The sequence below is a fragment of the Artibeus jamaicensis genome, unplaced genomic scaffold (genome assembly GCF_021234435.1).
Source record: "Artibeus jamaicensis isolate MK-2021 breed Jamaican fruit bat unplaced genomic scaffold, CSHL_Jam_final contig_354, whole genome shotgun sequence".
Taxonomy (NCBI): Eukaryota; Metazoa; Chordata; class Mammalia; order Chiroptera; family Phyllostomidae; genus Artibeus; species Artibeus jamaicensis.
In genome coordinates, this window is record NW_026521803.1 from 18,616,094 (window position 1) to 18,628,702 (window position 12,609).

Consider the following 12,609-nt stretch of genomic DNA (forward strand, 5'->3'; position numbering starts at 1 on the left):
TTTGATAATTTGCTGGTTCTCTTAAATACTCTCTTAGGTATTACTTAGATACCAACATAATAATATAATTGGTTTTTTTATTTTTTAATATATTTTATTATGCCATTACAGTTGTTCTATTTCCCCCTTCATTCCCCTCCACCCTACACACCCCCTCCCCCACCATCCCCCCTTTAGTTTATGGCCACGTGTCTCAAGTTCTTCAGACTCTATATTTCCCGTACTATTCTTGCCCTCCCCCCTATCTATTTTCTACCTACAGTCTATGCTACTTATTTTCTGTACCTTCTCCCCCTTTCTCCTTCTCCCACTCCCCTATTGCTAACCCTCCATGTGATCTTCATTTCTATGGTTCTGCTCCTGATCTAGCTGTCCTCTTAGTTTGCTTTTGTTTTAGGTGTGGTGGTTAATAACTGTGAGTTTGCTGTCCTTTCACTGTTCAACTTTTTTATCTTCTTTTTCTTAGATAAGTCCTTTTAGCATTTCATATAATAAGGGCTTGGTGATGATGAACTCCTTGAATTTGATCTTATCTGAGAAGCACTTTATCTGTCCTTCCATTCTAAATGAAAGCTTTACTGGATAGAGCAATCTTGGATGTAGGTCTTTGGATTTCATGACTAGGAATACTTCTTTCCAGCCCCTTCTTGCCTGTAAGGTCTCTTTTGAGAAATCCACTGACAGTCTGATGGGAACTCCTTTGCAGATGACTGTCTCCTTATCTCTTGCTGCTTCTAGGATTCTCTCCTTCATTTGAATCTTGGCTAATGTAATGATGATGTGCCTTGGTGTGTTCCTTCTTGAATCCAACTTCTTTGGGACTCTCTGAGCTTCCTCGATTTCCTGGAAGTCTATTTCCTTTGCCAGATTGGGGAAGTTCTCCTTTATTATTTGTTCCAATAAGTGTTCCATTTGTGGCTGTTCCTCTTCCCGTTCTGGTACCCCTATAATTCTGATGTTAGAACGTGTAAAGATGTCCTGGAGGTTCCTAAGCCTCTCCTCATTTTTTTGAATTCTTGTTTCTTCATCCTTTTCTGTTTGGTCATTTTTTTCTCCCTTCTGGTCCACTCCCTTGATTTGAGTTCCAGTTTCCTTTCCATTACTATTGGTTTCCTGTGCATTTCCCTTCATTTCAATTAGTTTAGCCTTTATTTGATCCTCTAATTACTGACTAAAATCAACCAGTTCTCTGAGCATCCTGATCACCAGTGTTTTGAACTGTGCATCTCAAAGTTTTGCTATTTCTTCATTGCTTAGAGTTATTGGCTCTGGGGCTTTGAGCTGTTCTTCTTGAGCCATAATGTTTTGTTCTGTTCGCACCTGTTAGGTATGAGGAGCGGAGCCTTAGGTATCCACCAGGGCGGGGCCACCCAGGTCGCTGGTTTGTGAAGCTTATGTGGGGGCGGAGTCAGAGATGGACAATAGCGGTCCCCTCTGCTGCTTTTCTATGCTGGGGCCTGCTTGGTCTGTCTCACTGCTCCCTCCTTCGCCAGTTTATCTGAGCACAAATGTGTGACCGAGATCAGCCTGCCGCCTTGCGCCCTCAGTGGGTCCTTCCGCTGCTACTCCACACCTGGGATTCACCTACTGCCTGCATGCCTGGGTCTCACACCAGGGTCGGTCGGGTGGATCTTTTCTGCCAGACCCTGCTCTGCTGCTGGCTCTGCCCCTCTTTACGGTTTGGCTGAATGGTTCGTTGTTATCAGACTTCCATATAGTTCAATTTTCTGTGGTTTGGCTGTGTTTTTGTTGCTAAAACTTTGTTGTTTTTAAACTTGGTTGTGAGAGAAGGCCAAGTGTTTCCACCTACGCCTCCATCTTGGCGGAAGTCCTATAATTGGGTTTTTTGACATCAAGCTAGAACAGGAAAATTTACATAAGTAAAATCTTCAGGGTAAATGGCCTATGAATGAAATATATTCCATTATGACAACAAACAAATAGTGAAGGAAAAAGAGTAATGTATGCTTCTTTATACATTGTGTTCTCACTCTGCATGGAAAGGGAAATATTAAAATAAGCAAAATTTTTACATTAGAAATAAAATTACTCTTTTAATAAAATGACAGGTAAATTTCTTTTTAAAGCTTTTGCTGAATCTTTTACACTGTTAAAAAATCAGCTGCACTAGCGGCTTGTATTTACAAAGAAAAGCTTGTGGGTGTGTGTCATTGGTTACTGATTCTAAGGCCACCCCAGAAGTACAGAGAACGTCAAACACAGCTGGCTGTGTTACATCTTTCCTGAAGCAGCCATCAGAATTGCACATGAACTTGAAGGTATGCCGCAGTAGCATTCGTAAGAGTGAGAAAAGAGCATTGACTTGTTCTAATGCTCTTCCTGCTTTTACCCTTCAGAAGCCGTTTGGCCTGCAGGATCAGGGACAATCTATGTTTTCTTCCTTGGTGTACTCTGGCAGGTCTGCTTCCTGAGTTGTGGCCGACAGCCAACATTTTATATGTTTGGTTTTACTGCTTTACTCCTAGAGGCATTGTGTGTACAGACTCACATTAGAAGAATAGGCCATTTTCCTGCCCACTTGCACAAGACTCCTGAAAGCTTCCTGTTATCCATGCTCATGAGCTTGGCTTTCCCCTTCCTAAACATTTATGGAATTTCACAGACTGTTCATGAATCAAACTGTCCCAACCAGGGACCATTTTTGAATGAGAGTAGCTCTTACATTTCTCCATTTGTGATGTAACCAGCTTCTCCCTGCTCCTTTCTTCTTTTGCTAATGCCAATTCTTTTTTCACACACAAAAAATAACCACCCTGATCCCCAGGTGATTTTAAGTAATAGCCTTTGTCATGGAATTTGTCAAAGGCCTTTAGAAAATCTTTCTCTCCCTTCCCGCCACCCTTTCTTTCACCCTGTGGTATCTACTGAAAATGTTCAATAATAATAGTAACAATAATGATATCCATTTGTATGTAAGTGTTTGGCATCCCCATTCTCCATTGTGCAGTCAGTCTTCTCCACTCTTTCCTCGAACTCCTCAGAGGTTTATCAATGCCAGGACTGAGCAAGGTCTGAACTCAGCCACCCCCTGAATCCTTCTTCCTGACAGGGGTCACATTTGCAATCTGGCACAGTTGCTTGCATAACAATACATTCCAGTGGGCTAATTTCACCCTTGAGTTCCTGCAAAACTCTCATTGAGCTGCCCTCCACTTGGTGATTTATCTAGATTTATTATGTCAATTTAGCAGAGTAGCTCTGATACAACCACTGTTGGATTTAATAGCATTAATCTTGCCTTTCCAGGAACAATATAGGACTGGCAATCTCCCTATGATCTTCTTCATTAAAAGCTAAGGTTTAGGAACTCACCCGTGAGCTATCATCATTTCATCCTTTGGACAATGCTTTGTTCCAGCATCATCTGTGGTCTGTATTCTTTCTTGACTTAAATTATTCTCTCTGATTCATTGAAGGGAACTCATATTGCTCTTGAAGTTTCATATATAATGCTCTTCAATTTCTTTACATTTTGAAGACTACTTTATCTCTACATTATCCTAGTGTTCCACACTTTGTAGACTTTCCTGTTCTCATTACTCAAACCATATTTTAGTTTAGGAAAGGAAACTAATTATTTCCTAAAATACAATTTTTGATATTTCCAGTTGTCCATACAATGCAATTGGGAATGTAGCAGACATGAAATAATTTTGAATAGGGTGGTTTTTACAAAATCATTGCATTTATATTATAGATGCCTGCTCTGAAATTAGTAAACAATATAATGAGTGGTCATTCAGCATTCTAGGGGCACCAGTTATAATGATTAATAGCCATTAATTAAGATAAGAAACGTGCAGTAACTCTGTGTGAGACAGTGTGAAACACTGAAATTCACCTAAGTCAAAAGACGGTCTCTGCCCCCAAGGACCTCTCAGTGTGAAGTTGAGTCACATGCATACATGTAAACAAACAAACCAACATCACAATGTGTATGTAGGTGCCACAAATAGATAAAAGTGAAGGAGGTAATGATTGCTTACATATCCAGAGGTGGGAGACTGTTTTCAGAGCAGAGTAAATGAGGCTGTTGAGCTGGGTCTTGATAAATAGGTGGGAGAGTCCTGGGAAGACTGTGCTAGGAAGGGCAGGGACATTAAACTGGGTGTGGCGTAGAGTGCGACAGAAATGGTTGTAAATAAGAGTAGAGAAGACAGAAAAAGCTGGAACCAAGTCCTTAGGAAAACAGAGGAAATAAGGGATTTAAATAATGAAACAGTATTCAAATTTGTGATGCGAGCTTTCAAATAGATCATTGAAGAGGTTATTACACTGTTGAAGCAAGAGCTGATGGGAGATATGGCAGTGGGAATGGAAAGCAGAGAATGGGTTCAATATACAGTGAAGAGCTGTATTTGAGTCCCTTAAACATGCAGTCAGGGTGGTAGTGAATTGAGGAAGAGCAAGAAGTCAAGTGTGACCCTTACCCCAGGATTCACTTTTTGGTGACTAGGTACATGGTGATTCTAACAACCAGAAGAAGGGCAATAGAAGGAACAGCAGGTTAATAATAGGACTGACTCAAGTATTATGGGAAAGCTCTGTAAAGATGATGAGTTCCATTTTGAACGCATTTGGTTTGATGGGGGGGTATCCAAGGGAAGATTTCCAATAAATAATTACATAGTCTTATAGTCAGGCTTAGAAATATAAATGGGGGAGCAACTAGCATAGGTTTCAGTCAGCTTTGCATTCTGGCAAGGTGTTTTTCAGGTGCTCTGCTAAGAATAACAGCAACAAAGATGAGTAACGTGATCTCTCTCTGAAGTCTATTAAGGAACAAAGACACAACTATTTATTACACCTTCTTCTTCTAATATGTCAGCTATGTGAATCTTATTCAAATAAATGATTTATTCCATACACTAAACCCTGGTCAATACATACTTTACTTACCTTTCAGCCATGTGGTAATTTTAAATAACTCCTTGATCATTCTTAAGAGCAGCAACTATCAAAGCAATAAATTACTAATATGATATACTTTTTGATTCCAAGGATATAAGAAAAATAGGTTATTCCAATTGGAAAATCATTTAGCTGAAATATTATATTTCTTACCGTAAGCCCTTTGTATCACATTTTGTGAAGGGCAAGTTAGTTATACTTCATAAACCAATGGAGATCTGGCAGCTCTGGTGTTATTGAGGGAGAAGGAGAACTATTCAAACAGCTCTTACTTTTGCCTTTTTACAACGCCAACCCCCTTTAAAAAGCAAAAGTATCAACATAAGTACAGTTGGCTTGTGGGAAAGAAACAATAGTTGAAAAAAGATGTATGATTAAAAATTCCCTATAGTTACCCTAACAAAATTCAGGAATTCTCTGACAAAAAAAAAAACAATTTTTTTCTGAAGCAATGTTTAAACGAATTGTAGAAATGCTGAGATCATTATGTATAATGTTATTTATGAAACCCAAACTGAAAATCATGTTCTATAGCTGTAATCCACAGTTAAATGGCACATATTCCCCTGGCTACAAGTCCATGCTTCGAGCAAGATGACATACACAAAGAATAACTTGAAGAGTCTGCTTTTTCTTGAAAAAAAGAAATATTAACTAGAAAATTTCTCAGAAATGTGTGTTGGCTTGTTTTCACAACCTTTTCTAAAGTGGATGTATTCATGTAATGCATGAAGCTACAATGTCCTATGAATTCTACAGAACATAAAATGTCAAACCTTGTTACTGGAAGTTCCCCAAATGACCTTTTTGTTTGTTGTTGTTTTTTTCCTATTATCATTAAACAGGGAAGGCCATGGCAAAATTTCAGTATTTGCTGTCAAAATGGCTTTAGCCACACTGTGTGGCGGGAAGATCATGGACAAATTAAGATGTAAGTCACTCTCCCTGTGCCTCTTTGCTTATTCCTCGTGCACCGCACATTTCCTGCCCTCATTCCTGCCACATCCGCTGCCCGTTTGTGACTTTCCTCATGCTATGAGAGTTATTTGAAATGTAATCGTTCCTGGATGAAAGGGTCCTATATTAAAGTAAGTTTGAGGAAAACTGAGAGAAGAGTTTTCAGAGCCTTTCCTGAACCACGGTAATTCTGGAGCTTTCCACCTTTGTACTCAGCTTTCCTCAGTGTCAGGATTTTATCCTTGTCCTGGGGAGAAAATGGGTAGGGTAGTTTCAAGAGTCACATCTCACTCCCGAGGTCCCCAGCCCCTAAGCTGCATCGCCCAGGCATCACAGGTCAATTACCATGGAATGGGCATGACAGCGTGGAGTAATCCACCCTCACCTCCGAGCTGGGAAGGACCACTGCTCTCCCTTAGCCTTGGGAGAAATTTGGGGCAGTAAAGATGAAGGGAATGAGTGTTAGGTAAGCAATAACAATGTCTGCACTGCCACAAAGCTCAAGATATTGTACAATAACTAAGTTTTTGAGAAGATATTTAGCAAATGTCAAAACTTTCACAGTTCTCTGGCAAGTCCAGGAATTCAAAGCAAATCATGTATTTCAAAAACTGCTACAGTGCTTTTCCCTCATCCCTTCCCATCCTTGACTGAAAGCCCCCACAATCAGTGAGCAAAGCATGCATGCTGCCTAGTGGCCAAAGTAAATCCTCTTGTTCCAGTGAAAGAAGTAACCAACACTTGAGTCCCACCAAGAGTAACTGCGTTCTCCAAAAGTAAGCTTCAGAGTATCACAAATCCTATCAAAAAACAGAAGGTGCAGTCATGATATATTATCATGTTGCCCTTCCCCTGAACCATGGACCTGAGTCTCAGCCTAACGTGTCCCCACTTCTCTGACTATGGGTCACTCTTGGTAAAGTTTAATCCCTGGGACGTGGTTTAACTGGTTTCCAGGTAAGTCAGTTGAAAACAATGTGACCAAAAAATGTTTAGCTGAAAGCAGTTTGGCTGAAGAACCACTCCGATGTGTCAATTGGTCAAAAATGAATATCCTCAGTCACCGGTGGTAATTATTGACTGAAGGAGCATATGTGAGCAAAACCTGCCCACAGACAGCAGTAGCTGACTCTTGGTTAGCAGGATTATGGGTGTTCTCCCTAGTCTTCTTTTGCTAGCTTGCATTTAATAATAGAACAGGCACACTCATGATTTTCTGCTTGCTTTTGTAATAAGGAAAAAATAAAATGAAAAGATACGGAATTTCGGGGATTTGAGGAGTTTGTTTTTCCTTCCTTAAATTCTGATTCACTTTTAGTCAGTGTGCTAGCTGTGCAATTTTTCTATTTTTGTACATAAAGATGAAAGATATTTTACATTTTCATCTAGCCCCTTAATGTTGGAGAGCCCAGGACAAGAGTAATTGGCTGAGAATAAATTAGCAATTTTAAAAGGCAAATAAACATGGAAAACCTCCGAAAATTTAAAGCTGAGTTTCTAAAACTGCTTTTAAATGCATTATAAGAGACAACACCCCCAGGTTGCTCTACCACTTCCAAGACACGGGGCCACCGCAAGCCAAACAATATGCAGCATGTTCACTGTGCGCCTCCAGGCAGCCTGGAGGATGAGGGCAGCCCCTGCCCCTGTAGGACTGAGCAACCTAAACAAACTGATAGAACAGACTCCTCCTGTCAGATCATTCTTGGTCTGATTATAGCCTGTTGTTTTAATGAGATAAAGTATTTATTTACATTTCTGCTCAGGGTTCCTAGGTAGTCCTAAGGATTTTAAAGAATTCTGAATCCAGTGCAAAAGCCTGGAGTGCCAGGTGCTATTCTAAAATGTCTGGGGAAGGTTTGTTTGTTTTCTTTCAAAGACTAGCATTATGGCAAACACCGTGTATTTGTTTTCTTTCAAAGACTAGCATTATGACAGACACCATGTATTTGTTGAGTTTCTGTTACTGATCTGGTTGTTCTGCCTTCAAACCTACCCCCAAGGTAGTATTTCTAAATCACTGGCCTGCCTTAAATTCTTTAGAAACTCCCCCAACACCTTCTGGACACCATCTACACTCCCTTGTAGAGCTTTTGAAATTCCTCACATCTCCACCTCATCTCCCACTATGCACTGTGCGTACCAGGCTCCTGACACAGTGAAGTGCTCGAATGTTTTTCAGTGCCTCACGGTCGAGCATCTCTCTGCACATCCTGACCCAGTTTCCTGGGCCTGACCAACCCCTAATTGTCCTTTACACTTGGCCTAGAACCCACCTTTGTAAGGAAACCATCCCTGACCCACTCCTTCTCTGGGACGCTCCTGCTGCATCCTGTATACCCTACTCTTCCAGTGTGCACACCACCATGTTACAATGTGTGATGTCATGACACATGATGTAAGCATGTTGCTGTCATTCTCACATTTCTCAATGTGAGAAATGTCATTCTCACATTTTTCCATATCAGAAAAAATGTGATATGAATTTAATGATAAAGTAGCTACCATTTATTGTGTACTAGGTGCCAAGCACTATTTGAGTGCCTTACATCCGTGTGCTTTTCACCTGTTAACTAATGTAATCTTTGAAATAGCCCTTTATTTGATATACATACATATATATTACATATTATAAATATATTACATACGTATGTGTATAGTCCCCCCTTTCACTGGAATTCTTGAATTTCTATATTTGGAATTACATAAGAGTTTTTTTGCTGTAATGAGAGTTTTTTGCCTTTGACAAGCTTTTTATTTTTAACTAATTATAATGAAACATAAGAGATAAGATTCACTAAGTAAACACCATTGTGAAGGTGGATGAAAATAACATTAAAGTTTTTGCTCAGATAGAATTTCTATAACCTTACAGTTGATAAACTTTGAAACACAACAGAAGTCTTTTATAACCAGAATCTAAAGAAATTGAGAGCCAATTCACATCCTTAACACATAATTCAGTAAAAGTCTGTCATGTGCTTAGCATCTGACTGCAGTATAATAAGAATGTCTCCAGACTACATTTTGACCTTGAAAAATTAAGCCCACAATGAACAGAGGGAGCACGTTGAATTTACAATAGTTGATCCCAGCAGCTGTGCTGGCCTCATTACAATCACGCATGGTGACAAACTATATGATAGCAAACCCTTTCATTGCAGTAGTGATTTTCCACAGAGGAATTATAACGTACCTTGGGAAATTATGCCATTAATATTCATTAAGTGCACACAGTGGCAGAAACTGAAGACCAGAGGTTCGATGAAGCCGTAGGCTCTGCTGAGAGTAATCTCACAGCCTCACTTTACCTCATTGATCATCCACAAGGCCAGGCTTCCTCTTGACTGCAGGAGGCAGAAGACCCTTCCCTGTAAATCAATGCCTTCCACCCAGAACACCATGATTTATAGAAAGTTTTCTGCTCCTATGGAGGGTTAATCAAGTGTTTTCATTACCTCCTTACCCCACTGTGTCTTTCATTTTTCAGTATCATAAACCAAAACCCCAACTTTTTAGTGATAATATAGATGCGTAAATAGCTACCCAACTAGCTACACACACACACACACACACACACACCCACCCACCCCAATGCTGTAGTATCATTTTCATTGCGTGTTTCAAACAAGGTCAGTGTATTTCTCACATCTATAAACTTTCCTCCCATTGAGTTATACGTGGATTAATAATTGACCTCAAAATAACAATGTTATGTTCTCTGTCTTATCAAAATTTGCTAATTTTATCCCCAATACTAGCTAATGCTAGGTGCCAGAATCATCTACAAAGAGACACCAAAGGAAACACCATGCCAGGAATATTTGGCGTAAAAATTAGCTTTTGTATTATTCTTACATAAATATTATCTAGTTAGCCACATTTTTGTTCTCTGAAGCAGAAATGTTGGACTGAAACAGTGGCGAAGGTTTATGTGATGAACAAATATCTTTGCTTTTTCTTCCACCAGATATTTTCTCGATGATTTCTGACTCCAGTGGGGTGATGGTTTATGGACGATATGATCAGTTTCTGCGGGAAGTTCTCAAGCTACCCACAGCAGTTTTTGAAGGTCCCTCATTTGGTTACACAGAACAGTCAGCTAGATCCTGTTTCTCTCAACAGGTAGGAAAGATTGCATTTAAGGAAGTGTCTTTCAAACAGTGGTTGCTCTCCCTTTTATGTCACTCCAAGCCACTAATTAGTCAAGTTCTCTTTCCTGATAACCTGTAGTACGTCTTCCAGCCTCTGACAAATGACCTGTGAATCGGTAACTAAACTTGACACACCTGGATAATAATAAGAGGTGATATCTCACGACCATGCCAGGCATCAGGCTAAGTTTTTCACTTGCGTTGCCTAATTTAATCCTTACAACAACCCTAGAGTCTCAGTATCATTAGTGTCACTGTATACTATCAAAAGGGCTGAATTGTCCCTCAGCTTCACATGAAACACAAGTCTGGTCCACCACCAAGTTTCACCAATGCTTAGCAAAGACAAAAAAGATACGGCATATGCTATGTGGCACTGTGGGAGTCCCAAAATAGGGCAGACATGGCTCCCTAAATCTTCCATGATGTGATAGATTTAAAGCTCAGAGAGACATGTCTTACCTTGGGTTGGTACACCGTTAGCCCAGGGAAGCCACTTAGTTTGGGGAGCACTCCATGTTCATGTCTCTCCAGTCATGCAGAAAGTGTCCATGTCTAGTATCCAGCACAGCAGAGTGGTAGTTTACAAATCCATAAATTGAAGGTTTGTTTACACCTGTTTAAAAAAGCCAAGCTAATCAAGAAAGCCTTCTGTAAGGATCCCCTGAATAAAAACATCAGTGCACAGAAGCCACTGAAAAGGTGCATTTACTATCCAGGTATTAAATGGCATCAGTCTGTTTCCTTGGTGATGTAGGAAGTGCCTCAGGCATCCCTGCAGTTGGACTTATGTCAATTTATGTAGAACCATAAACATACCCATAGAATCAGTAAGGGAAGGGATGGTCGCATACAGGAAGTGCTAATTCTTCTCCTGTGGCATCGCACCCAGGAAGCCTTTCTGACCCCATGCTTCCACCCCAAGGCTAGCTTAGGTGCCTGAGTTTGGCCCCCAGCAGGACTTGGGTGATTGATGAGAAGATCTGAGCTATGAAGCTGTACAGAAGGAGGTTTAGGTGAATAGATCCATGGTCGTCTTTCAAGTTCCCTTGGAATTGGTGACATTGTAAAAGTTTCTCCCATCTCTTTCTTTACCATCATCTGTTGCCTGGCTCATTGAATTAAGTAAGCCCTAAACTGACCTCCCTGCCTCTGAATGTATTGATTTGTACAGTCCTTGATTTGAGGTAGTAGAATGCTCAGTAAATCTATTAATGCTCCAGTATATTTTACATTCAAAATTAGCTATAATAACAGGACTTTTAAAATCTTACTAGGACCTATATAGTCAAAAAGAATTATATTGGATATTGCCATTGCTCAAAATTCCTTCTGAAATATCTATAGACTTCCCCATTATATAATCTTATATACCTTTAATGAGAAATTTATACACATTGAAATCATAATGTTTTTTAACCTTCCTGATGATGTTTAGCCAGTCTGATAGTCCAAATGGATAAGATCATTTGAAGTACAGAAAGAGGCAGCACAAGTAAAAATAATAAGCCCATTTATCTTTGTGCTTCATAAACTGACCATTTGAATGATGAAATTCCAAAATTGTTTTAATTGCTTCACTGGAAAAAGTATAAGCTACTCCAAGTAATTGTTTTTAAAGACAAAATTATTTTAGGTATACAAATAATATTTTAATATTATTTAGGTATATGAATGTAATAGTTTAAAAAATATTATCTCATGACTTATATTTACATAATTTATCTTTTAATAATAATGTTTATATCAATCCTGCCAAAACCTTAAAGTATTTGGTATTACGAAGAAAGGCTAAAATTATAAATACCTGCTGATTAAAAAAAAAGATTAAATAGCACCAAAACAGTTATTTTGTGCATTACTAGTATAAGGTATAGCCTTTGAAAAAGTACTATAGCTCTTAGGAGTGAATTTTTTGTCTAAAAAAATAAAACTATCTCATCCAACTGTATATTCTAATTCAAAATTTCAAATAAACTAGTGATGTTTGCACATAAACATGTAACTTTTGTCATTCATTGAATTATAATATTATGTATTAATAGAATTGCTTATTTTTATTTTTTTTGAAAGATTATATACAGGGCCTGACACAAATAATGCCCCTGTATCTTACAAAGTTTTTTATTACAAAATCATAAATGTGTAATTCTGTAACATAACAATATCACACTCAAGCACAACAGATGACATTTTAGGTGAAATGTTCAAATTCAAACTATAAATTATCCCCTAGCTAGTGTAGCTCAGTGGATTGAGTGCAGGCCTGCAAACCAGAGGATCATGGTTCAATTCCCAGTCAGGGCACATGCCTGGGTTGCAGGCCAGTTCCCAGCAGGGGACACACGAGAGGCAACCATACATTGATATTTCTTTCCCTCTCTCCTTCCCTTCCCCTCTAAAGATAAATAAATAAAACCTTTAAAAAACTATAAATTATTACACCCATAGTATTACCCTACCAACCATACTCAGGCAGGTGTTACTTCTAGCAGACCCTGTGTATAACACATTCATTTTGTACATCAGGAGGGACCAAGGTACTGAGACTGAAGCAGATGGAACT

General features: G+C 39.2%; 1 protein-coding gene across 8 annotated transcripts in view; it reads left to right on the plus strand.

Annotated features, from left to right (window-relative positions):
- DTNA (dystrobrevin alpha) overlaps positions 1-12,609 on the plus strand; it is a 197,861-nt gene that overhangs the window by 112,911 nt on the left and 72,341 nt on the right. For all 8 annotated transcript variants that reach the window (XM_037154482.2, XM_037154480.2, XM_037154491.2 and 5 more), the window contains 2 exons: positions 5,778-5,863; positions 9,860-10,014. In XM_037154482.2, the coding sequence (XP_037010377.2) occupies positions 5,778-5,863; positions 9,860-10,014 (241 nt within the window). The remainder of the gene's footprint in view (positions 1-5,777; positions 5,864-9,859; positions 10,015-12,609) is intronic.